Here is a 25,750-nt window from a genome sequence, read left to right as displayed (position 1 = left end):
TTTAAGAGAGCGGCCAACGTTGGAGCATCACATATTGCGCAAATGATTTTTGTCGTCTCTGCAGGGAAATGGAGACATTCACTTAACGGCCGCACAATTCTAGCCCTTTCATGCGACTAGGTTACCAACGTCACAGGCCTTCTACGCTCAGTGGGAGGACTTTGCAGTCACTAGACTACCGAGTCACGATCATCATATACAACTCTCTTCCTCAACCTCACAGACAAGCCATGAGAATCAATGAAGAACACAAAAGGCAGAAAGCAAACAAAAATTGCGCCAGAGAGGGAGCTGTGAGGCCGCCTCAGATCCGGACCAGTCCCGCAGTGTGCAATGCAGCTGATCCAAACCAAATACCCGGATTCTTGAGCTCGGGATTTCCAGCAAGGTAAGTATGAAGAAGAAAAAGAGAAAAGAAAAGAGGAAGAATTGGTGGGGGGATGGGCCCTTTTATACCTCCCTGGGAGCCTGATTGATCTGAGCGCCCTCAATCACGAAAGCAGAAACGTGACACAGACCAGGAGGATGGTTCGTGCGTCGATTGCAAGTGAAGGTGGATCACAAGAGGCCTGTTTGTCGAGTGGCTGGTATGGTGGCTGGTATGGTGGCTATTGTAGGTGTGATTGCTGGAGTCTGATATGTTACATTGTTGTGAGGACTACTCCGTACAAGGTTAACGGATTCGATCGAGGTGATCTAACATTGTCTCTGTGCTGATCCGGCTGGTATTGTACGAAGAAGTACTCAGAGGTTTCTCATGCTTCAAAGTTTCTCACGACTCAGTCGAACAAGCTCAATCTGTGGTACGGTTGGTATCTGTGATCTTTGATTACACGTAGGGTTTGAAGCTCGTTTACCTGCTTCTTAAGTGGAATCACAGCAATTCGGTTTAGGAAATAGCTTGGTAATGATTCGTAGAGAGTCTTCATTATCATGAACGGTAATCGCTCGAAATACGACTGTTCTATAGAAATGTATCATCAATGGAGCGAGAATTTCACACCGTGATCTCCTCCAGCTTCAATAACACCTCAAATGCCAGAGCCCGCACATCCTTCTCGACGTTTGCTGATTTCCAGTTCAGACATCTCATCGTAGCGGCCGCATACCGCGATCCACACATCGCCGTCAACTTGCCCTCCTCTTTCGTTAGTCGCTGGTACCACGTTGTATGATCGTTGCTATACGCCTTCTCCCATGTATAGCTCTCGAGCGGTCTCCATACGCCGATCTCTAGTAAAACGCAGCCAAGGGAGAATATGTCGTGAGACTGCTGGAACGCACGATTGGTGCGTTTTTCTGCGCTACTCGCCAGGTAGTCCGGCGACCAGTACCTCCTCTGCTGCTTCAGCGTCTTGCTCACCGCTTTCTCATCCGCAAACATAAGGGAAGCATCGTTCTCATCTCGCGCGTGGCCGAAGCCGACGACGAACGGTCGACCGATATCGACGCCTTGATACTCTGCGCTAGTTGCGCCTGTGCCATCTTCGCCTTTCCCCTCCGTGAAGATGATGTTGTGCGACCGGAAGTCATGATGGATCCAGCCAGATGAGTGATACAGGAGAACTGCTCGACATAAAGTTCGCGCAAGCTCAAAGCGGGCCTCAAGCGCGGGAAGCCGGATCGTCTGAAAGGATTCAAGCAAGTCGTAAAGGCTTTTGACTTTCTTATGACGCGTGGAGATTCTGTAGGCAAGTCCGTATCGCACTTTATCTGAAAGATCACTGTGCTCTTCCAGATATCCGGCGCAAGGAAGCAGTCGCAGTTCGTCACACTTCTCATCCCGGAGAAGGCCTGATATTCGCGATGCCCGTGTGGGCTTGTCTGCTCGCATTGACACCCGCTCCCATGGAGTCCACTCGATGAAGATGGTTTGGCTGTTCGCATCAGTGGCGAGAAGCCTCGACTTGTCCTTCCCCAGTGGGGCCGAGTTTGTGAAGCTGGCAATATCAAGCTCCGTCCCGCGAGGTATGCTCACAACTCCCAGGACTTCGCTTGTCCATTGTATCTGGGATTTCAGGAAAGCATCAGAAGTGGGAATTTGGCTTGCTTGTGTCAAAGTGTCCTCATTGCTTGAGGCGCAGATTGTAGCCGGCAACACAGTGGCGAGGAATTGTTGCAATGGATCTGGGAGAATGCGCTCTAGGGCGGTGTTGAATCCTACCAAATGACCAAGCATCTGCTCGTAGGCCGCTTTGTCTCGAATGGACCAAGTCCCTTTCCTCAAAGAACGCTTGAGTCCCCGAAACTTGCCTGCCAACTTCTCTTTCATATCCTACTCCTCTGTTAGATTCTCATTTTGCATGCTGTTTGGGCGACGCACGTTGTCTTGAAGTGCTTCCGGCAACCCTTCGTTCTCTTCATATTTCTTATTTAGTTCTTCAGCCTTTTCGAGTAAATTATCGATTAGAACCAATATATCCTCGATCGACTTCCTCCGAAATTTGTTCTTCGCGAGAAATTCGTTGAGCGCTTCTGTCCTCCCCTTGTCGCCAGTTCCATCTCCCAATAACCCACATGTTCTCCCTATATTCGCAAAACGCTCCTTTTCCAGGTACATCCGCGCTCGTAGAAGTTTCAGATCATCGTCTGAGTCTTGGATTGACAGACATATTTTGTAGCCTTCCAAGCAGGTATTAAACAGCCCGATGAGGCCGACGACACCTAGTCCGACATCCGCCATCACTTTGGTATTCGTGCAAAGTCTTCAGGAGGCAAAAGAATAAGAAAATGAAAGACAATAAAGCAAAGTATTCTGCTACTTCCCGAGTCGGAGAATGACGAGGCATGTGAGGCTGAAGCAAAAGAAGCATTAATGGTCTTCGCTTAGCCCGGTCCAATCAACCATCTCAGCCTTACTGCACCTCCCATCACGCCCGAGGTAAGAATCCAGACCACTGAGTAATGCAAGCCACTCCGTATCTAGATCCCTGGCGGAGGTTCAGCTGCGGCCATTTTCGGACTGGAAACGCGACCCTTGTGAAGTCTAAAACAAGAATCTATCAAGGATGTCAATGTCTAGACCAGTACTTGATATAATGTCAATCAGCTCTTCCGATATGTGAAAAAGCCAACATGTTCCGTTGCTAGTCTGCTATTCTCCGCGAAGCGTTCGGCTTTCTCGAGAACTATGGATTTCTCGCCGGCGTGCAACGAGGCTTCGACCGGTACTTTTCTGAATGAAGTTGGTGATTTGTTCTCTGAAAGGCGAGACGAGCTGGAAGAACTCTGTTTTGAGTCGTGCAAGGTTTGTAGAGTCTGAACTGAACACCACACGGGGAAAATGCTAAGATAGATCAAGAAAACCTGGGCAGCAGCGCTGAAGAGCCTCAGGCCATGCGCGAGAGCAATCTGTAAACATGAAATCACGGAGGAAGAAGAACAAGAAGAAGAGGAGGAACGCTATGCTACCGACCCAATCGCTTCTTTGCGAAAGAAGTTATCTTCTTCACGACTGAGTTCGCACACACAAAGTACTTCGAAATCATTGAATGGAGGGGCATCGGACCTTCACTACCGAAACTCGTATGGTATCGATATACCGGATGGATCATATGTAGGCTCTGGAATCGCATCGAGTTCAACAACCTCATCTCATGCGGTAGTGATCGGCGGCGCATCGAGTATGACTGCGAAATGGTCGGCGGACGAGACAAGTGCCAGTTCGATAAGCAACACACAACCGACTTCCACTGGAAGAACAGAGTGCAGAAGATGCGAAGCTCACAAAGCAAGCACGTTTCCATTCGTTTCGGATGTCGCGCCACTGGCCATCCTCATGTTCCTCGAAGCTATCCAAAACCACAATGAACTGGCCTTTAACCCGATGTCGCCGGCCTATATCCCACATCGACCAAAGTACCTCAGCAACGGTTGGTCTTTTCGAGTAACGCACGTACCTTGGGAGCAAGTTCGCGCGGACACGGATGGGCGGGTTGTGAACGATGCTGTCTACAAACGACTCAACCGAACAGCATCACGGGGAGCCTGGCTGGACTTCATGAAGGATGTGGTCGTCACACATCATATGACTTACCATGTACCAAATGCGCACAAGCGGAACATTGTTCAGCTTGTTGCCCTGGGTTGGGAACGTGTGCTCGATGATGTGATAGGCGAACCCACTTTAGCACCTGTCATCGCACTCGAGTATGCGTCGTACGGCACCTTACAAGATCTGTACTATTCGTCCGAATTTTTGTCTTCGTACAGCAAGAAGGTCCAGATTCTCGCGGACGTGGCAGATGGTCTGCAAGCATTGCATTATTCCAACATCGTGCACGGCGACGTCAAACCTGCCAACATCCTTATTTGTAAGGACAAGAATGGGGGTGTCATAGCCAAACTGTCCGACTTCGGTCTTTCCGTAATCGATCCATCAGCTGGCCCGGAGTATCAGCGTATGCCTGGAGGGACAGCCGAGTATCTTGCGCCCGAAGCGCATCGCGAGATTCCAAGAGAGCACCTCATCCACACTGACGTGTATTCCTTCGGCATCGTTGTCTGGCAGACAATGCTTGGTGGCATTATGCCGTTCTTCTCTCCCAAGTATGCGAGCGGTGAATTACTTTCCACACTAGACATCAAGAAGCTGAAGTGTGGACAACATGCCGGGCTTTTGGAAGCATATGGTGTAACCATGCATCCAGATGAGTTTCAAATGATCAACGAGGGAGAGGAGCTCGAAGACGAGCAGTACGACCCGCCTGAAGATCGCGTCAACGATCTTCTTGTAGCCATGATGCATGATAACATTACACCTCTATGTCGCCCGGACAATGATGGTAGACATGCAAATGGCATTCCAGTGTCCGAACTAGGAGTGTTGACCTCGATTATCCAGATCTGTCTAAGCAGTTGCCCACTTCATCGACGGATACAGAGTATTCTTGTACTTCTAGGCCGTAAGTTAGCAGATGGCGAGATGGTCATATCAAAGATCCGCTGGGAAAGCAAAGTTGATCTCGCATTGACGACAAATCTCCGCTACCAAAAGTCCCCTGCTCGTGCTAGGGAATTGTATTCTACGATATTCGAGCAATTTTTTGTCACGCTCCAAAAGAAGCATGAGTGGGAGATGGAGGAACTGAACCGTTGGGATGGGATAATAGCAAAACATGTCGGCGCTGCACTGGTGGACTTCTACCTAGCGAAGTATCTTGAGGGCGATCGGTCAGAGGAGACCCGAAGACTGACATTATCCTATCTCTCCTTGTCCACCTCGCTAGGTAACTCTCCCCTCTGCGTGGCTGGATTAGGCCTACACCAACTGCTCCAAAGCCCGATGGAGTACTTCGAATTCTACACGGTGAACACAGCAGCTGCGCTTTGGTGCGGCGACACTACATTCTGGAACGTACCTCACCCCGATATCGAAGAATACCATAAAAAGCTTACCAAAGGACACATCGTGACCATGCAGCAGAACCTCGACGAGACGCAAAACCAGATCTGCGCATCCATCATCACTGGTCTCGATCTTGGTCCTTTCGATATCAACTACCAAGACGAAGTGGGATGCACCGTCCTTCATCTAGCCACACAATCAGGGAATCCAGTCCTCATGTCTCAATTGATCGACGACCACGGTGCATCGGCTGATGTAGAGGACGAGGACGAGGAGCAGCCAATTCACTGGGTTCACTGCATCTTACCGTCTCAACCAGAATCTGTGGAGATAGGTACATATCTGCTAGTCCAAGCAGGTGCAGATGTTGATGCATTTGCCACACCTCGCGAGGGAGGTTATTTCAAATCGACAAGCAACGTCTACCTCTACCCTACGCCCTTACTACGTGCCGTTGCGTGCCGAAATTATCCTGCTGTTAAAGCGTTGGTACGGTGTCGCGCCGCCGTGGGCATGACAACTGACGCCTACATCGAGATGGGTATATGCCCTCTGACGGTAGCCTGCTCAATGTTGGAGTATGAATCTCTCGACATCATGTTCCAAGTATGGGATACTGAGCAAGATCCAAGAGATCCCGAAAACAAAGAGGTTCGAGACTTCTGGGAACAGGCTATTGGTGGAGGGTTGGATCCGATTGATCGGATCAGACTACACGGACATAATTATCCGCATCGAGTGCGGAGGACTTTGGCGGTATTGACGCACCATCTTGGACGTGCATGGCTGGTTCGATTCGCGAAGGCGAGTCTACTCTTTGCTGTTGAGTGTGGCGATCTTGTGTGGGTGGAGGCACTTCTCGAAGATCTGTACAAAGATCCAGGATTGGCTGTGCTCGCCGACTTGCAGACAAGTATTCACACAGCGGTGGCATGCGGATATACGAACATCGCAGCGAAGCTCATGGAATACGGAGCCCTGCCATTGCTCCCGCTCCAGTGGTCAGACCACAACTATACCGTTGGACGACATGGGCAATGGAATGAAGAGTTGGTTGACCGCCTTGTCAACGAGATGTACCGCAAGAGCGAGATATGTGCCCAGACCACATGTTGCTTACATTTCTTGGCAAGAGGAGGTGCGAACAGTCTAGATATTGCGAAAAGCATACTGGGCAAACCGGTTGCCAACCTGTCACTGAAGCCGCTGGCACCTGACTTCGTGACCAAGGTCATCGAAGGTAAATGGCCCCGACTGGACCGTCCGGATGAAGAACATCGAACGCCTTTGTACGAAGCCATGGCGTATTCCGAGTTTGCTCTTGCGCAGCATCTGATAGATGAAGGTGCATCATACGCAGTCAGGGAGTGGTCATTGCTCGAGCAATTGTTCGAAGACGCACGCTCTTCTCTCCCTCAACAGATCGAGTTTCTGGCCAAGCAGGGAAAGAAACCTGCGTTTAAAATGCAGAAACGCGTCTTCGGGAGGCTGAATGAGCATCGCGACCCGTTTCTTCATCCAGAACCAGAGCTTGAGAATTGGAAGCTTGAGCAACATACCATCGTCACTGCGCTGGCAGACGCCTGCAGTGGCTTCGATGAAGCCAATAAGAGGAGATGCTGGCGGGCAGTGCTCAAGATTTACAATTCGACGCAATCCATTCTTGCGAAAGCCGAGGACGGGAGAAATGCAATGGAAATTGCCATCGATGCAGTAGATTTGACTACAGTTGAAATACTGACCAGCGCCTTAAGGAAGCTTAGCGCTGGCCCCGAGTGCTTTGACGGATTCTTTGAAAGAGCGAGGACACATATGTTTCAATCCCCGCCAGCACGTATAGCGGATGATGTTAGGAAAACAGAAGTCATTCGCTATCGACTCACGCTGGGTAAGATCATGAAGGAACTCCGCGAACTCGGAGACCAGGGCTTGCCAGAGGGACTTCCAGAAGATGCGAGCAAAAAGCTGCTCGAGAACATTGCGAATGAGTTCCCAATCCTGGCCACCGGTTTCCAACAGCGTGGTGTTAGGAACGAATCCATCAGAGAGTTCAAAGCCAAGACGAAGGATTTCATAAATTCGTTCTTGCTTGCCCTAACATCTAGACAAGACAAGTATAAATGGATAGACACAATCTACACGCTAGAAGATGGTTTGGACAAACAGTTCAGGAAATTCTTTATCGTGTCTATTCGGGAGAAAGAAGCCGGGAGCATACGGTCCGTTCAAATTGACCTCACAGCAAGAATTGGCCTACGAGCCTCCAGCACCGGTCGCATTGGAACGACATCCCCGCACACTAATGTCTCTGTCGTTCCAAGGTCTCCATCTCCTGTAATACACTACATCGCATACCGACAAATGGTCATAGCAAACCAACGCATAACCGATCCATCAAACACTCTCCCGTTGCCAGAGATCCCGAACGCACCACTGGTAATACCGTCCATGAAATCCTTTTACGAAGGAAAGCCTCCAGAAGCGACTGCTTTGGTAACGCCAGTCGAGATAGCTGTCTTCTCAAATCTGCGCTCCAAAGTCCCCAACCGACAAATTACCCTCCTCCAACGCCAGGACCGAGACACCCCGAAATACTATCATACACATCAATCGCCCTCCCCAGCAGATATCAAACTCGGGATCCAGCTTGGCAAGTCGGACTATTTTGCGAAGGTTGTGAAAGTCCGGAATCCCTCTGCAAGAGACACATTGCAGCACGAACAAGTTAGATCCGCGTCAAATTTGGTTGTGACTCATGCGGAAAACATGGCTGAAGCACGCCTGGCATTGGCAAACATTAGCGACGACGATCTCCATCCTTTGTTTGGAAAGATGAAGTTGGTGCTTGGCGGGGAACAGAGGGGCAAGGTGGTTTATAGCGACCTGCCGATTCAGGCTTACATCGACAGTGCGAAGAAATGGGCTGATATTTATGGGTTGAAGTTCGATGAGAATGGGGAGATTATTAGCAGCAATCAAGGTCGATTGGATAGTAGTGATGATGATGACGACTAAGTCTGGGCTATGTTAGGCCTTATTTTGCAGCACTTGGACTTGGGATCCATCTGGGATCCATCAAGGATACGGATTGTTTGGTTTAATGGGTTACAGGTGACCTATCATGGAACCTTTATGTTGGATGGAGATCAAGGTTTATTGTGGCATAATTCTATATGTTTGGGTATCGAGCGTATGAGTTCAGAGTAATCAATTACTTCCTCAGTCTCGCCTTTAGCCATTCCTCAACCGCAAGCTGAGCCTCGCACTTCTCTTTATCCATCATGACACCAGCGATTGGTGCGATGTGCGCGTGCCTTGGAGTCTCTATGCTCACGAATCTTTCCTTCTGGCCGCCGCCTGCAACCCAGCCTTCAATCATCTTCGCATCCAGCTCGGCGATCGGGTCTACGAGCATTTCGTCTCCACCTCTCCACTGAAATACATCCGATACCACGCTGTCGAGACCTTCCCACCATTCCGGGTCGTTACTCAAAGAATCACTATACTGATCGCCTACTATTGGGCCAGGGTCTTTCTCGGGGTCCTTGGGATTGGATTGTCCAAGCCACATGGCAGCCCATCGACGAACGCTAGGAACAACCATGTCGGAATCTACGTTCCTCGTGAAGCTGTCGAAGTCGGTACGCATAGTTGCCCAAGTACTGATCAGCAAAGAGCCTCGTAGAGGCTTGTCAATGACCACCTCTGCAACTTCCGGATGTGGGTGGAGTAGATGTGTGAGCAGAGAAAGCCCAAGATGGCCGCCTGCAGAGTCGCCAGATACGATTATGTCCGATGGCGATACATGTAGGTCGTCCACAAGGTACGAAAGCGCAGCGGATACCTCTCTCAGCTGAGTTGGATATTTGTGCTCCGGTGCAACAGAATAAGCGACCATAAGAACAGCAACCTTTTGATAGCGGTCGTTGTATTCTCTCATCCACCTGGTCCAGTAGTGGTAATACCCCTCCGTAGCATACTGCGTGTACGCACCGCCGTGGAAATATAAAATCTTGACATCAGCGGTATCCGGGTTGCCGATCCAATGCATATGCACTTTTCCTTCGCGATTGACACCCTCGGCAGGGATCTCTACTAGGCGAGGTTCGATTTTCTGGGATTTGCACCACTTTAGGTATGTTTGCGTAGAGTTAGGAAGCAAATATCGAGCTTGTGGGATTGTCATGGTGCCAATGCTACAACGAACAACAGCGAAGAACACATCTTTGTAGTATGTAGAAGCGGTTCTCTTGTGGAAGGGGTGAGTAATGGCTCTTAGGAGCGCTGTGCCCGCTAGAATAGGTGTCAGCAATGGTGGGAAGAGACGATGAGGATGCGGAGCTATCTGTACCGAGGCGGGAGACAAATGAAACGAGACCGAGTAAGCCCGGGAATTCGGAGGGCTGTTGGTGTGGCATGATTAGCCGCTTGAGATGATAGATGGTTGCTTAATGATGAGGATATGAACAGGAAAAAAACAAGAGGGGAGTCTATTCTTATTTATATCATGGTCGTATCGTCACTGTGTTGGTGTTGTTGGCCGATGTCATCAGGAATCGCCGTCTCGGGCTGTCGTTTATTCAGAAGGATTCAGCCTTATCGAATTCACTCTAGCTAAAAGAGGGAACGATCGCATGAGTCATGCGTATTGCCAACTGAATATTACTGTTATTGACTATCGACTCATAATCCATCATCTTCTGATCATACTCCATTATATTTCCTATTCTCGGTATATATAGACAACCAAGATAAAGAGCAAGGAGGTGGCCACTGAGTAGGCGGGGTGATACTCGTCCTACAACATGCCGGTTCCGGTGAGGTTGGTTCTCACATCCATGCGCTCTTTGGCCAGACAAAGAAAATCCTACACAACGACTGCAGCATGCCTATTACTCGTATCACCACTATTGTTACCTCGGAAAGAGTAAGTATAGCGGTAACACTGACTTATAGAAAACAACCCCTTTCCCAGTCGTAGGTGTAAACGCGGGGAAACTATACCTAAACGGTGGATGGGGTTAGATAAAGAACAATGATACTGTCCAAAAGGCGTCGTTGGTGCATCACGAAAACTTCTCTCCTACACTCAACACCTCTATCGCGATGCTTTGAATACTCGTCAGTATACGCGCAGTAAACAAAACCCCACAAATGTCCTATATGTCTTTTGTAAGTTTAAAACCACGCAGTCTTCAATATCCTGGTGGGTACATACCATTCTGAGTTGGAAGGGCAGGTCTCAACAAAGTTGGGTTGTTTGAACCCCGTACAGACCTAAGCATTCACCTGGCCCAATCGGGCGAATCCTCCCACGCCTATGATTGGCCAATGGCGCCGCTCCCCTCCCCAGCTCTCTTCCCACCAGCTGATGGAACACCTCACACATGGCCCGCGCCAAACTTCGTGAATCCGGACACGAGAGATTGGACAGCATCGGCATGCATCATTGCGCTGTTCATCGTAACTCTCTCTGTCTTCTGCGCCCGGATATATGCCAGATTCGTCATCACGCGAACACCAGGGCTAGACGATTGGCTGATGATTGCGTCCATGCCGGTGCTCTTAGGTTTTGTGATATCGACTGTGCTAGGCCTTAGAATATATGGATTCCAGCTTCATATCTACGATCAAACACCGCGGACACAGATTACTGTGAGGCAAATCACTCTTGCTATCGAGATACTCTACCTCATCACTTCGTCTCTTACTAAGATTTCCATCCTAACCTTCTACCGTCGCCTTACCTCGTCTCTGATATCTCGACGTCTTTTTATCATCATCTGGGCTGCAATAGTGTTTGTCGCTGCTTACTGTATCGCTTTCGTTTTTGTTCTCCTGTTCACATGTTGGCCAGTCGAGGCATATTGGTATCGCTTCTCGCGTTCCTGGCTCATGTCAAACAAATACCACTGCCACGATGAGTTGACCACTCTCGTCATCATAATCAGCATTAGCACGGCGCAAGACCTACTCGCATGTATCATACCCATGTTCATCATTCGAAAGCTTCACCTGCCACGACGACAAAAGATCGCTCTTGGTGCGATATTCCTCACTGGTCTTGCGTAAGTACCCGAGCAACAAGCAAAGACAAGCGTTCTCGCCAATTCAGGAGAGTCTGACATATACATAGTGTTTGCGCAATAGGGGCTCTACGTGTTCACTATGCACACCGTGTCTATCACTACGTCAAGACGAAAAACCCCACCTACGACATTACCTGGGAAGCCCTTGGCTCCTGGGTGTCAACGGCCGTGGAAGCCAACGTCGCTGTCATATGTGCGTCTGCACCCGCGCTGAACGCGTATTGTGGATGCCTGCGACAGTCATCCGATCGAGCACCTCCCCGCAATTTTGACTGGTACGACGAGCCATCTCAGACACCGTCTAGTGTGCAGTGTCTGTCGATTCCAACAGGAAAAGTTCGGTCGTTGATTCCGTGGGCACGATCTTCAGCCTCGAGAGTCACGGTCGATGTTCCCTCATCGCAAGGTAGAGAGGATGATCCGCCATCTCGAGTCCATGAGGCTAGCAAAGCGACCAATTTAAGGGCTTCAAGCGGAGTTGCTCTTCGTCGAGACTCAACGATGCCGAGTAATAACCAATGACGGATGGAAGCAGACCTTTGGACTTGGAATTGGCTTTCCAGTCATATTGGGTCAATCGATTCCAAGAAATGTACTTTCTTTGCTTTAAGAGCTTTCTCTCAATCTTTGTTGTAGGCTAATCAAAGCTCTTCGTGAACGTCCCTCTACTCGTGATAACGTTATAGGAAGTCTCATGTATGTGTTACGACGGGACCCAGTGGCCAGACATTAGGCCCCTTATGCTTCGAATACTTGTGATCAATCGACGACAGAATGGACCATCGTCCGATAATTCATGGCATAACAGAGGATAAAAGGTTGCTTGTTGGGAACTGGTTTTGCTACTCTCTTCATGTTATTCTCCTACTAAGCATTTGGAATGACGAATCTCTCGATGGGCATCGAAAATCTGCCACCTAATCCCACGTAGACTCTGTTCCGTCCACTCCGATTGGGACCTCAGCAAGAGTCGTGATACGGAACCCCTGCCGTAGCCCTTCACCCTCATCACCCACATCGTAATCCGAGATCGCCGTATGTGCTGTGACACGATTATCCCAAAGCGCGACCGTACGATCGTCCCATTTAACACGCGCCTGGATGTCTTGGCTTTGCGAAATGTGCTACCAGCATAATCAGTAAACGTAGCAATATGTCTATGCTGCAGCTTGACGTACTTTGAACAAAAGTTTAAGGATAGCATCTGACTCTTCTTCTTTCAGATTAACGATTCGCTTCGTGAATCCAGGGTTCACGAACAAAACCTTCTGTTTGGTAACAGGGTGGACGCGCACGATCGGATGGTACGATTTGACGGGATCCCTTCTCACAAAGTGGCCATCCCGCTGAGCGTTTTCGGCCTGGGGGAAGCCACTGTGCTCAGCCTTAAGTCCTTCTAGAAACGCTTTCAATGGTTCCGAAAGGCGATCATATGCCGCTGCTTGGGAGGTCCATCCGGTGTCCCCACCTGTCTCGGGTACCTGGACGAGAGTCAAAAGGGTGATACCAGGTGGCTGATGCTCGTACGACACGTCTGAGTGGTATCCGACGGTTGTCAATCTCTTGCTGCTTCGACCAAGGCGGTAGAGGTTGTCTTTTCCGAGATAGATCGAATGAAACTCGATGTGATCTTTCACGTGTGCTCCAACAGGCTTTAGACATTCATTAGCATCTGTAATGACCCTAGAAAGTAGAACGCACATGTACGTGGAGTCGACCGAAGTATTGGCCGAACTCTTTCTGCTTCTCTGGCCCAATGTCCTTGAAGTCTTGGTCTCGAAATACGACCACACCTCTCTCGGCAATCAGCAGAGCAAGTTCATCTTTCTGTGCGTCGCTGAGTTGGGATAGTTGTAGTCCCGTGATCTCTGTTCCGACGCGAGGAGCAAGTTTGGTTATCTTGACATTTATGTCACCCGTGTTCAAAAGGTTAGGTTTCGCCGGATCGGCATTGTGGCCTCGGTCGTGGAACTCAAATCGCTCCGTGGGCGGGAATTTAGTCGTGTTATCGTAGACGGGAAGATATGCCGCGTATTTTGACTATGATGAACAATGTTAGGTGCTTCATGATGAAGAATGACTTTAAAAAACAGACGAAAACAGGATCTACAGTGATCTGATGTTCATGCCAGATTGACATACCTGGCCGTGAATGGCATCATCATATGCAGTCTTGAGTATGATATGCTCTCCTTTCGCATTGGTTGCCTCTTGCACAGTAGTCTTTGTAATTGTGTTTGACATTTTGTAGATTTGTTACCGGCAACTAGATATAGAATATTTGAGAACTTGATCTTTGCCTGGCCGGACATTCTCAATCCTAATCCCATTTTCCCATTTATATGCAGCATCATGGAAATTCGGCGATAACGGAATTTACAGGTCGTCTATAATGAATGGTTGCGTTCGCCTTCATTGTGTATATTCATGGTTGAGCACGACATTGCAACCCCGCAGGCACGCAACTCCACTCCCAAAACACGCAATGCCATGCACTCCCCCCGAAAAAGCCATGACATATTCAACCATTCATCTTTGCATCTACAAGCACCCTGAGACATTTCTTTTCTGATATCTTGACTGAAGCCGACGAATGGAACAGTGAAGTCGACAATATTCTGCTATATGACTATGACTTACCTTATCTTCCTCTCAGTTTGGCGAGATGCAACACTTGATCAGGAAGATAGCGAAAGCAAAACCACACCGAACTTCAGTTAACATGATATCTCTATGATACTACAGACTCTTCATCACTGCGAACGGAGATGCAATGTCATTACTTGATCGCAAGGATGTTTGCCGAGCAATCGCTTGCCGTCAAGATTAAGCATCAGATACCAGTATTGTCTACACCCATGTCAATCACGTCTCTTTCAGGTCCTGCTACGTGCAGATCTTTGGACCAGTACTGAAGATTGCAAATATCTTCCTTGCTATTCGCAATGGCCAAGTGCACTCCAGCAGTCCGTTTTTCTTGGTAGATGAAACACACGCTCTGTGTCAATAATCGTTCGCATCTGGGCATGTTACGTTTATTGAATTATAGAATAAAGCCTTCCCAGTCACTAATATAAGAAGCACAAGTCGTATCACACGGGACTGGAGCTGTTCCCAAGTACCGGGTCTTAAATTTCTCCTGCGCGGTATCATTCACGCATTCTTATTGATTCTTAGTTCATAACTGTCGTATCCAACATGGTGGAGATCGACAAAGATGTCATCGTGTCTCCCAATATTCCACCGGAAAAGCTCGTCGTAACTTCCTCAAGTCATAGTACTGACAGCGGCAATACTGCAAAGAGAGAGGGAGTAGAGCTGACACCACTTCGTGTTGAAGAACATCGACCTACGTTGTCCTTGTTGTGGCGTCGGAAGGAAAAGGTCGACCCGAATGCTATCGCAACACAGCCGTCTGTATATGATAATCCCGAACAGGCAAAATATTTCCAACCACTGCCTAATTATGAGAACATTCATCGGTTTGATCCGAGTGAACGATGGACTTGGGCGGAAGAGAAAGTGAGTTCACAATTACACTATTGACCAACCTTTCATTGACACTCCCAAGAAAGTTCTGAGCAAGATCGAATGGAGGATCGCAGCTTGGGCAGCTATTGCATTCTTTGCCCTGGATCTGGACCGCAGTAACATTCAACAAGCGAACACGGATAACTTCCTTGACGATCTTGGACTAAATACGAATGGTACAACTGTTGTCTCTTCTGAATGATGATTATGAATTAATCGATACAGATTACAACCTTGGAAATACAGTTTCGAAACTTTCCTTTCTACTTGCTGAATTGCCATCTCAGCTCATCAGTAAGAAGATCGGTCCCGATCGATGGATTCCCGCACAAATGATCCTGTGGAGTATTGTAGCCAGTGCTCAATTTTGGCTCAAGGGACGCAACTCATTTCTCGCCTGCCGCGCACTGATTGGTCTCCTACAAGGAGGCTTCATCCCAGACGTCATTCTCTACATGGTTAGTGCAAAGTTCTCTGTCGACTTTGTCTCATATCATGCTGACGCTATTCAAGTCATACTTCTATAAAAGCACCGAGCTTCCATTCCGCTTGGCCATCTTCTGGATGGCTAATCGCCTCACAGACGTCATTGCTCCCTTATTGGCATATGGCTTGCTTCGCCTGCGCGGATACCATGGCTACGAGGGCTGGCGTTGGCTTTTCTTGATCGAAGGTATTCTTACTCTCCTCATTGGGATATGGTCAGTGTTCATGATGGCACCTTCGCCAACACAGACGAAAGCTTGGTGGAGGCCGAAGGGATGGTAAGCTTCAACCACCGCTTGTGTTTCTCCTCTCAATGCACTGACACCATCTAGGTTCACGGATCGAGAAGAGAAGATCATGGTGAATCGTATCTTGCGTGACGACCCCAGTAAAGGCGATATGCACAACCGTCAAGCAATTACACTCAAGCTTCTGTGGAAAAGCTTCTGCGATTTCGATCTCTGGCCAATATACGCAATCGGACTAACGTTCGGAATGCCCGCTGGACCACCTGATCAATATCTCACACTGACTCTTCGTCAATTGGGCTTCGACACATTCGATGCCAATCTACTGAGTATACCGGCTCAAGTCGGGACGACGATCAATATGCTCATCATGACCTGGATATCGGAACGCATCAACCAGCGAGCTTACCTTGGCATCTTTGTGCAATTTTGGTTCTTTCCTTGTATTCTTGCTATGGCACTGGTGCCTGATGATGTATCAAAGTGGTCTAGGTTCGCCATCGTTACCGTTCTTCTCTCTTACCCAACACCGCATCCAATGCAAGTTGGCTGGTGCAGTAGGAATTCCAATACGGTCAGGACACGCACCGTTAGTGCCGCACTATACAATATGGCGGTTCAGCTCCAAGCTATTGCATATTCCAACATCTACCTGAATGACGATAAACCACTATGTAAGTCCGCATCACTTGCAACGCTCTGTTGCTACCTTTGCTCACCTGACAATAGATCGCCGTGGCAACCGCGTGTTGGTAGGCATTTGCGTCTTGAACATCTTTATCTACCTATTCGCGAAAGCCTACTACACTTGGCGCAATAAACAGCGTGACAGGCAGTGGAACGCATTGAGTGTTGATGAGAAGATCAACTACCTGGAAACTACTACCGACGAAGGAAGTAAAAGGCTAGACTTCAGATTCGCTCATTAGGACGCCTATCTCTGTTTCCCTATGCGCATACAAAGACACACGAGGGCGTCTAATGGCAATTAGATACAGTAATATAATGCTTTTGAATGTGAAGTGTACTTCATCCTACCATTCGGGGCATTAACCTATTTGAAGGGTACGGATCAGTCTTCCTCCTAATCAATCCGACATTGGGTCTTAACCTCCATGCACTCATGCTTATAGAAAGACTCCCGGGTGGTGTATTATTCTTTCATATGCCATGCAGGTCTGAAGTATCACTTTAAAACGGTGAAAATCCCATTCTTGGAGCGTCTGTTAACCAGTCTATAAAGGTTGGAACTTGTAATTAGTGGATAGAAGTCGCGCCCTTCGAAGCAGCCGTACATGTGCAGTCGCAACTAATGTGCTCTCAACGACGCCTCCTTCCTTATGTATTCTCAATTCCTGTCGAACCTATTCAACCCATCTCAATTCCATAACACTCGCAACACCGACATCTTGGCTACCACTCCTTCACTATCAAATGAATTCTATCAAATCACATCACTACATTTCTCTGCTAGCATACTCTACTCGCTATCACTATGGAACGCACAAGGGAAATGGATCCATCCCCTCCAGAGCACCATCATTCAGACTCTGAACTATCTTTAGCATTTGAAGACGATCGCTTTTCATCCGATGAGGCCGATTTCGAGTGCTCGGACCCCCGCAAAGACGATGGCTCTAGTGCCGATCATAAACAATTAGGATGCAATGTTTCCGCTGCGGCGGTCAACACGGCGGCCAACACTGATGATGATAACGTTCTCCTTTGTGGTTCTTCCCAAGAACCATCTAAGCATAACACTCGTATCCATAGAGAAGCCCCGAATAATATTCCTTTTCGCAGAACTCCGGTTTGGAGAAGACAGTTTCCGGCCAACGATGCTGTCGCACCCGACACTGCTCGGCCACATGAACTTTTCTACCAAGGTGTTCCTGGAATTGTTTCTCGTCCAAACAATCTGTTTGAGAGTGCAGAAAATGCGAATTTGCAATTCCAGACTGGCAGGGGCGACGATGTCCCGTCTAACGTTTCCACAGGGAAATCCGACAGCTGTCCTTCTTCCTCCCAACGCATCCCCTCGCGGCGGGAGCAGGCCCTCTTTAATCTTCAGAATCTTCAAAACCTTTCCATCATGTCCCATACAAGGCCTCCTGGCACGCAATACCACTTCACATACGCAATGGAAAGGGTTCCGTACCTCCAGCCAGACTCCGCTCTTTTAGCTCATGGCTTCGATGAGTCAACAAAAGGCATTAGCTCAAAAAGGACTGATAGCACACAGGCCATAGGCCCTCGGGCACCTACGAGACCTACTGGACCTCTGGGACTGCAGCCATTTCGTGGCACAGAAGTGGTACTGAATAAGAACCCCAAACCCAGGGACCAGTGGGAGAGACGCCTCATTCCGGACATGATACTTCCAAAGGATTGGAGCAGGTTTGAGAATTGGAACAGCTTTGTACCGATCTCTAAAAAGCCGGAGGATGTCTTCCGAGAGAGGATGGAGGCAATAGGCATTACTGTCACAGAGCCGCTGAGGACTATTACCGGAAGGCAAACGAACAGTAGTGATGAATGTGCGATAATGAGCGATGGGGAGGACGAGGTCCACAGCGGAGACAGTCAGCCAAGTTTAACTGTGAGGACAAATCAAATGCCCAAGGAGATACAACGAGACGAGGTCTATGATTGGCTACATGGAACGTGCAAACGTGACGAAACAACATCAAGCGATACAGACGGCAATGATGAGTACGAAGGGGAACTTCATTTCGATTCTATTAGCACGTCTAGAGAGGCACCAACTGGAAACGAGCAGCTCCCTCAAAACCAAAACGACGTTGAAGAGACTGGAGACGAAAAACAGAAAACGGAGACCATGGTTCGCGTCACCGAGGTTGACTCGGCCCCACGGGCGACGGATGATTGAACAATTGAATGGGAATGAGCTTTGTCGGCGTGAATCAGCCAACGCGCAAGGAGTGCCCGTCGAATGGTCAAATGGTTGAGCTACTGCGTTTAGTTATTCTGCCATTCCTTACGCGATAGACCAGGAATTGACTCTATCTCTGATGTGTCTGCGTTCGATATTGGGTTCACTTCATCTTTGCCTTCATGTACTGTTCTTTCTCACGATAGCCCTGCAAAATTACCACGAATGATACCATGATCTTAATGAACAGGCAACGTATTAATTGACAATTAGACTATCATCAAAGAAAACAATGCAGTCTAATACTATAATTGAACTTCGTTTCGAATGTTTCCGAGGCCCTCAACATCGCAAAGTGGGCTCACCAGGATCAATCATCCACATTATAAACTAGAATACGACTCTATTCCACCACACAAGTGCCTATTATGACAGCGCACTGACCTGTTAACGTAATGGCAGATAGTAATCAGTATCCAAATGAGGGCTAAAAGGGCTGAGAGGGCTAAGAGGGCGAAGAGGAGCACTCAATAACTATGAATCTACTGGTGAGTACCCCAGTAGCCTTCCTTCTCCCAAGAGTCGCTGAGAGCAGTCTTCTCTTCGCTCCAGAACTCAATGGACTCTTCGTCGGCGGAGCCACCGGCATCTTTGCTTTGCACAAGGTCCAACTGCCCGCTGGATACCTCCTTGCCGCCGAAGCTTGGGGCCGACCATTCAGGGCGGGCTTCTTCCGAGGGCTTGGAGTGAGGGTGCTTGAGGCTGGCGGATGGGGTGCCGGTGCTGGCGGAGCCGCTGGGCCTAACACCACCGAACGAAGGGGTAGAGGTTGCAGCAGCGGAAGCAGTAAAAGATGCAAAGAATGCAGGCGTAGATGAGGCTGCGGCAGACTCCGCAGCAGGTGTAGCAGATGAAGAAGCCTTCAGTTGAGCAAAGTCAAATGTGCTCGAAGGGGCAGCAAATGCGCTCTCCTCAGCGGTAGACGATGCCGCGGCGAAAAAGTCGGCGAAATCGAATGCCGCAGTGGAGGATGGCGTAGGTGTCGCAGTTCCAGTTGCAGCTTCGAAATCTGCAAATTCAAAGGCGGAAGAGGACGAGGCACTTGGAATGGAACTGCTAGCGGCTGCAAACTGAGCGAAATCGAATGCAGAACTTGCTGACGACTCGGCGGCGGTTGTGGAGGCCTCCTCGAATTGAGCAAAACCGAAGACTGGAGTGGAGGAGGAAGGAGTAGCAGTGACTGAAGAACTCTCAAAGAATTGATCAAACTCGAATGCCGCAGTAGAAGATGGATCCGTGGCCGTACTAGAAGCAGCCGCAAAGAACTGATCAAATTCAGCTGGGGTAGAGGAAGGCTCTGCGGCAGTGCTAGAAGCAGCAGCAAAGAACTCGTCAAACTCAGCGGGAGTAGATGATGGCGAAGGAGCACTAGAAGTAGCCTCAAAGGATTGGGCGAATTCGAATACCGGAGTAGAAGACGCTTCTACAGCAGCGCCTGATGTAACCTCAAAGAACTGAGCAAAATCGAATGCTGGGGTAGAGGATGAAGGTGTGGGAGTGCTGGAAATAGCCTTGAAAGTCGGTGTAGTGAGGATATATTGTTTGCCTGAGGACGACTTTGCAGCAGTACTAGCAGCGGCCTCGAAGGATGGAGTGAATTCTGCTGCTGGGGTGGAAGCGGGCTCTACAGCAGCGCTCGAAACGGCCACGGAAAGCCCAGCGAAATCGAATGCAGGGACTGAAGAAGTTTCTGCAGGAGTAGAGAATGATACTGACAATTCAGCAAGGTCGAATGCAATGCTTGAAGCTTGAGCAGTCGCCGAAGGTGTCGCTGTGAGTTCGGCAAAGTCAAATTCTGCGGTTGATGAAGCTTCTTTGCCAGCATAAGAGAAAGAAGACTTAGCACCAGCCGTGGTAGAAGCTTCAAATTGGGCGAAGTCAAACGCAGCAGAAGATGACGACGTCGGAGTTGCTGAAGCAGACTCAAACTGAGCAAAATCGAATGCTGGGATGGATGACGATTCCGGAGTGGATGATGCTGACTCAAATTGACCAAACTCAAATGCCTCAGTTGAGGTAGCAGCAGGCGTTGAAGATGCTGCCTCAAATTGACCAAAGTCAAAGGCCTGGGTTGAGCTAGCAGCGGTCGGAGCCACTTCCGCAACTAGACCAAACTCAAAGCCCTTGTGGGCAGACGCCTTAATATGAATGGTTTTTGTGACAACATTAGGAGTTGGGACGGCTGGGTGCTGGAGATACTGGCGATGGGGAAAGACGGCAAAGCTTGCGGACGGAGTCTCACTCAATGTGGCCAGCGAAACCTCTGCTGAAGGTTGGATTGAAGCCTTGCTGTGGACAGGTCGGCGTTGGAAGCCCCATGAGAAGCTGGAAGGCAACGAGAACCACGCCGAGGCTGTCGTTGATACTGAGGGTGCAGATGAGATAGCTGATGGCGAGTATTGGACCGGGGCAGACGAGGAACTGTATTCCGCTAGCGCAACACCCGTAGAAGAAGAGCCAAAGCCCCAGAAACTAGCAGGTGTAGAAGAGGGCTCTGCAATGCTTGAAGCCTCATAAGAAGGCGTCGCAGTTACAAGGACAGTCTTTGTGGATGTACGAGCACTTGGAAGGGGCAAAGGACTCTTCAGATATTTTTTGATCGAGGTGACCTTGCTGCTGCTGGTGGACGGTGCAATTGAGCTTACTACAGCCGGTGTGGTTGTAACGAAGACGGTCTCCGTGATCACGCGCTCAGATTGGAACGCTGGTCTTCCATACGGCTGAGGAGAATGTACACTGTATGCCGCAGCAGCCAGATTCGCAGAGGATGAAGAAGATGGTTGGGCTGATGACTCGACAGCGGCTGTGACGGCCTTGGTGTAATTTTGATGCGCATATCGTTTGCTGTGCGCTGCGTAACTGCTGTGATCCTCGCCGTTATCCTTGCTGGTATAGGCGTTCTCAACTGGATTGTTATTGTCACTGTCAATTACATACTCAACTTTGAGGACTTCAGAATCATCCTCATCCTCATTCTCGCCCTCTCCATTGTCATTGCCATACTCATCTTCGGTCTCATCGCCGTTCTCATCAATTGCAGCGGCATCTTCCTCTATACCTTTGCGATTTTCACCTGGATTGCCGTAGCTTTCTTCCACTTGAGCTTCTTCGTCCTGCTCTTGGCCAACCCCTGGAACAATGTGGTCCTTGTTACCATTGGCCTCTACTACAGGGGCGACTGGTACTGCTTTGCTGTTGTCCTCCTCGGCCACATTCTCGCCGTAACCTTGATCGGCTCCTCCGTTCTCAGCACCATAATCTGCGCTGACATCACCGCGCTTGGCCAATTCAGAGTGCATCTCGCCGTACTCGCGCTTGAACATCTTCTCGGCGTAGTCCTCAACAGCCTTGTTGACATTGACGTACTTGCCTATGCGGCGAGCCATGTTACTAGATAGCTATTAGTAAAGGTGTATCTTATCAATTTGTCAACGTCCAAGGTGAAGGGATGCACTTACGCTTCACGGTGAGCAAATTTGATGTAGCTCTCGATCTCGCGCTCCAATCTGCGCTCAGATTGTTCGATTTCGGCCTCGGTGAGGACCTGCGCCATGACCTCTCGAAGGGAGGAAGTCAAAGTGCCATCATTGAGCGCGATACGCTTGCCAGTGATGGCGAGCGGTTCGATTGGATCGACACCTGGAGCCTCAGCAACAAGACGAGCACCCCACTTATTGGTGTTGCTAGCAACATCATCGGAAGAGCCTGCAGTGAAGGTGAACTTCAAGCTGCATGAGGTGGTGGTCGGATCGAAAGTCAGGCCAGCACAGCGACTGACGGCAGAGCACGCCTCGGTGCAGCCCTGAAGAGTGGGCCTGGACAAGGTTTCGACAGGGATATCGAGACCTCCATGGTTCGAGCCGCATTCGATCTGGAAGCGTCGGCCATTGGAGGCAACGAAATCATGTTGGTGGTGCTGCGGGCAGTGAGGCGAGACGCCACGAGACAGAAGCGGTGCATTTGCCTCCGAGGCTGGCAATGCTGCAGCGAAAGGCAAAAGACCCGGGAGGCCTAGAAGCACGCTACCACGCATCGTGTTGACTGACTATAGAAATGCACGTATTAGCATACATCTCATAGCAAGTGGACAGTCGTTTTCCGCGAGTAGGATAACAGGAAGTAATTGATGGACACGTGGATAGGAAGGTTGAGTCATATATAGATCGATAGTGGCAAGGGCATACAGCGAAGGACTTACAGAGACTACTGTTTGGGTGTGATGTTGCGATAGGAGCCAGGTGGAATATGAAAAACAGAAGATCAGGCATACATCTCGAGAACTTATACCAAACAACTATGTGGGGATGTATGTATGAGCAGCAAACCGGGTGGAACAATGCTGCCGAAATGTTGAGATGGTACTTCGGTGAATAGGTTCAGGTACCGGTGTTCATCCATGGTACCGTAATTTGATTCAGGCACAAATATTCCAAAAACGGATCGCTATGCTCCAAATCGTGGGGTTGAGACTAGTCAGATCGGTCCATGACTCTAATTTAAGACAGAATGGATCCATTGTATTCGGAATATTAGCGTGGCCTCCTAATGCTACCCGTACGTCTGTGAGAACCAATGCCAGCCTCGCCCTTTGCGTGCGCAGATGCCTGAGACTCATCAATCAGTTTCAGAGGTCGATATTCAGCATCCCACATCTGCTCGCGAATCCATTCCTCGAGTTCTTCATCTCCTTCAGGAATATTCTTCTCTTGCGCCAGCCCCTCATCTCGTGCCGCCTTGATGACATTCTTCGCAATTTTCACACTGATCTCCCGGACTTCAGTGACATCGGGAAGAAGCCCCGCACCAGTTTCTTTCACGACCGGGGCTGTTGAGGCAAGCGCCTTGACAGCAGCAACTATCAGCGCCGGTGACATTAGGCGGGTACGACTCAATATGGCACCTAGGCCAATACCAGGGAATGTAACAGAGTTGTTACATTCAGCTATACCGATTAGTGGAAGTGCACGCAATTCAGTTCCGATGATAGTGAACTCTTACAGATATCAAATTCTTTGTTCTGGTATTTGACCGGTGGGAACGGCGACCCTGTAGATACCAGCGCTTTTCCCTCCGTCCAGTCGTACAGATCTTGAGGCTTTGCTTCATGTAGACGAGTGGGATTAGACAAGGGGAAGATAACCGGCCGATCGACATGCTTCGCCATTTCCTGCACCACCTCCTCGGTGAAAGAGTTCGGAACAGTAGAAGTACCAATCAAAACGTGAGGCTTCACCTCCTTGATAACTGAGAGTAGATCGTGGTGGTCCTTATCCTGCCATTCGTCATCATTGCGAGCATATGGCACTTGCGCGGACGTCAAATCATTCTTCCTAGATTGCAGGAGAAGGCCAGGTTTGTCAACACACCTAGAAGTATGTCAGTTCAGGACAAACGATTGTAAACAGCATCACGGAAACATCTTACCAGATTTGGAGCGCTGCGTCCTTGCTTGGCTTTCCAGTCTCGTGCTCAATGGCACGTTGCAACTGATCCGCAATGCCCGTTCCAGCGGTCCCGGATCCAAACATCACGAAACGAGCCTCGTCCCACTTGACACCATTGACATGGAATGCCGCGTATACGGCCGCGAGTGTTACACACCCGGTACCCTGGACATCATCGTTGAAGCACGCAATCTCCGAAGTGTATTTGTCCAAGATACGCCGGGCATTCTCCAATCCAAAATCCTCAAAGTGCAAATAGGCTTTCGGATACCTATCCCGACAAGCGTTGACGAAGGTTTCAATGAAGTCGTCATACTTCTTTCCCCGCACTCGCTTTTGGCGGAGACCCAGGTACAAGTCGTCATTTAGAAGTCGTTCGTTGTTAGTACCGGCATCGAGCACAACAGGCAAAGTTCGCGAAGGATGTATACCGGCGCAGAGAGTATATATTACCAATTTGGCAATGGATATGAGTATGCCACCTACGCCTTGGTCCCCGGTGCCAAGAATCTGCTCGCCGTCGCTGACTACGATCAAATCAATGTCATTGGGCTCCCCCCATTGATCCATGTTATCGGGTATGAGGTCTATATCTTCGATGTTGAGGAAACAACCCTCTGGACGTCGAAACAGACGGGAGTAGTTTTCTATTGCGTCTCCTTCAGTAGGCGTATAGATGACGGAGAACATCTCTTTCAAGTGGTCCAGAATTAGCTAATAATGGAGATAAGCTTTTAAATCGCTAAAGATAAGACTATACAGAAACACCGACCTTGTAGTACAGCACCTCATTCTGCTCTTTCATACTCGTCATGAACGTGTTCTTCGCCAGATCGTTTGGACGGGAGCTGTACTGTTCGTAGGCGCGCTGTACCTGCTCTTCGAGAGTCTGTACATTTGGAGGGAGCAGTCCATGCAGCCTGAACGTTGTTCGTTCTTCTCTTGTGAAAGCAGACCCTTTGTTGAAGTATGGGGTCCGTAACAGAGCGTTTCCCTACATGTCATCAACGGCATTCTAGGTTAAATAAACAGCATGCCTCACTGTCAGAGTAGTCTCAAGGGGCCCAGAAGTCGACAGAGGAAGTTTTCCGAACTGGTTGTTCTTCTTATCTATGGTGGGCGAAGACATTGTAGGTATTGTCCTGTAGGCGGGGCAACAAGAAACGTGACCGTGTTCAAAATGCAAATTATCGCGTTGGAGTGACAGCCGACACAAGAAACATCAGCTTTAAAGGTGAAAATATATTGCTCGTCCGATCATAAATTCATATGGTCAGCGGAACCTGCTTGGCGTGATATCGTGGTGTTACAACTTGCGTTCTATCAGGAGTTGCAGGCGGAGAGCGTGACGATGACGTAGCTTGGCATCCGGGCTGATCCTGCCCATACTACTAGTAGGGAGTTGCATCACCATAATTCTCAACCTACAAACAGATTATGCCTTTTCATCATCCCATACGCAGTGAATGGAAGATTGCGGAAGAGGACGACAGGATAAGCAACGACGATCAAAAGCTTGAGTAATGTTTTGATGACCTGTTAGTAATGTCCGTGCACACGGCAGTCATCCGTCTATTCCGCGATCTCGTCACTTTCTCTGTTGGACAAGACGTTGGCACGTAGCTCAAAATACAAGACGGAAGAAGATATAC

At 49.1% G+C, this 25,750-nt stretch overlaps 9 protein-coding genes across 9 annotated transcripts; 4 read left to right on the top strand and 5 right to left on the bottom strand.

Annotated features, from left to right (window-relative positions):
• Window positions 1–914: 914 nt before the first annotated feature.
• Window positions 915–2,772, bottom strand: BU24DRAFT_425051 (uncharacterized protein). Its single transcript, XM_033528646.1, has 2 exons — window positions 2,324–2,772; window positions 915–2,275 (listed from the first exon to the last, which is right to left on the bottom strand). The coding sequence occupies exons 1-2, from the start codon at window positions 2,681–2,683 to the stop codon at window positions 998–1,000; spliced, it is 1,638 nt and encodes a 545-aa protein (XP_033382392.1). The 5' UTR covers window positions 2,684–2,772; the 3' UTR covers window positions 915–997.
• Window positions 2,773–3,082: 310 nt separating this feature from the next.
• Window positions 3,083–8,298, top strand: BU24DRAFT_452817 (uncharacterized protein; the record flags this gene model as incomplete). Its single annotated transcript, XM_033531217.1, has 3 exons — window positions 3,083–3,247; window positions 3,302–8,255; window positions 8,291–8,298. The coding sequence occupies exons 1-3, from the start codon at window positions 3,131–3,133 to the stop codon at window positions 8,296–8,298; spliced, it is 5,079 nt and encodes a 1,692-aa protein (XP_033382391.1). The 5' UTR covers window positions 3,083–3,130.
• Window positions 8,299–8,488: 190 nt separating this feature from the next.
• Window positions 8,489–9,887, bottom strand: BU24DRAFT_395217 (alpha/beta-hydrolase). The gene is made up of 2 exons (XM_033525247.1): window positions 9,699–9,887; window positions 8,489–9,640 (listed from the first exon to the last, which is right to left on the bottom strand). The coding sequence occupies exons 1-2, from the start codon at window positions 9,763–9,765 to the stop codon at window positions 8,559–8,561; spliced, it is 1,149 nt and encodes a 382-aa protein (XP_033382390.1). The 5' UTR covers window positions 9,766–9,887; the 3' UTR covers window positions 8,489–8,558.
• A 791-nt stretch (window positions 9,888–10,678) lies between these two features.
• On the top strand, window positions 10,679–11,958 carry BU24DRAFT_464763 (uncharacterized protein; the record flags this gene model as incomplete). The annotated part of the gene is made up of 2 exons (XM_033532227.1): window positions 10,679–11,415; window positions 11,484–11,958. The coding sequence occupies 2 exons, from the start codon at window positions 10,679–10,681 to the stop codon at window positions 11,956–11,958; spliced, it is 1,212 nt and encodes a 403-aa protein (XP_033382389.1).
• A 395-nt stretch (window positions 11,959–12,353) lies between these two features.
• BU24DRAFT_434897 (dioxygenase-like protein) lies at window positions 12,354–13,680 on the bottom strand (the record flags this gene model as incomplete). The annotated part of the gene is made up of 4 exons (XM_033530056.1): window positions 12,354–12,560; window positions 12,615–13,088; window positions 13,138–13,476; window positions 13,579–13,680. 4 exons carry the CDS (start codon window positions 13,678–13,680, stop codon window positions 12,354–12,356), a joined length of 1,122 nt encoding a protein of 373 aa, XP_033382388.1.
• Window positions 13,681–14,634: 954 nt separating this feature from the next.
• BU24DRAFT_483969 (MFS general substrate transporter) lies at window positions 14,635–16,630 on the top strand (the record flags this gene model as incomplete). Its single annotated transcript, XM_033533308.1, has 7 exons — window positions 14,635–14,713; window positions 14,777–14,958; window positions 15,008–15,143; window positions 15,193–15,425; window positions 15,481–15,731; window positions 15,786–16,375; window positions 16,431–16,630. The coding sequence occupies 7 exons, from the start codon at window positions 14,635–14,637 to the stop codon at window positions 16,628–16,630; spliced, it is 1,671 nt and encodes a 556-aa protein (XP_033382387.1).
• A 566-nt stretch (window positions 16,631–17,196) lies between these two features.
• BU24DRAFT_483966 (uncharacterized protein) lies at window positions 17,197–18,629 on the top strand (the record flags this gene model as incomplete). Its single annotated transcript, XM_033533307.1, has 1 exon — window positions 17,197–18,629. The coding sequence occupies one exon, from the start codon at window positions 17,197–17,199 to the stop codon at window positions 18,589–18,591; it is 1,395 nt and encodes a 464-aa protein (XP_033382386.1). The 3' UTR covers window positions 18,592–18,629.
• A 126-nt stretch (window positions 18,630–18,755) lies between these two features.
• On the bottom strand, window positions 18,756–22,699 carry BU24DRAFT_494399 (uncharacterized protein). Its single transcript, XM_033534047.1, has 2 exons — window positions 22,113–22,699; window positions 18,756–22,044 (listed from the first exon to the last, which is right to left on the bottom strand). Exons 1-2 carry the CDS (start codon window positions 22,685–22,687, stop codon window positions 19,137–19,139), a joined length of 3,483 nt encoding a protein of 1,160 aa, XP_033382385.1. The 5' UTR covers window positions 22,688–22,699; the 3' UTR covers window positions 18,756–19,136.
• Window positions 22,700–23,183: 484 nt separating this feature from the next.
• Window positions 23,184–25,227, bottom strand: BU24DRAFT_464758 (uncharacterized protein; the record flags this gene model as incomplete). The annotated part of the gene is made up of 5 exons (XM_033532226.1): window positions 23,184–23,596; window positions 23,653–24,020; window positions 24,079–24,812; window positions 24,871–25,092; window positions 25,141–25,227. 5 exons carry the CDS (start codon window positions 25,225–25,227, stop codon window positions 23,184–23,186), a joined length of 1,824 nt encoding a protein of 607 aa, XP_033382384.1.
• Window positions 25,228–25,750: the final 523 nt, after the last annotated feature.

This window comes from Aaosphaeria arxii (genome assembly GCF_010015735.1).
Source record: "Aaosphaeria arxii CBS 175.79 unplaced genomic scaffold BU24scaffold_6, whole genome shotgun sequence".
Taxonomy (NCBI): Eukaryota; Fungi; Ascomycota; class Dothideomycetes; order Pleosporales; genus Aaosphaeria; species Aaosphaeria arxii.
The sequence above is the reverse complement of the archived record's forward strand: the minus strand, read 5'-3'. Positions and strand labels throughout refer to the sequence as shown.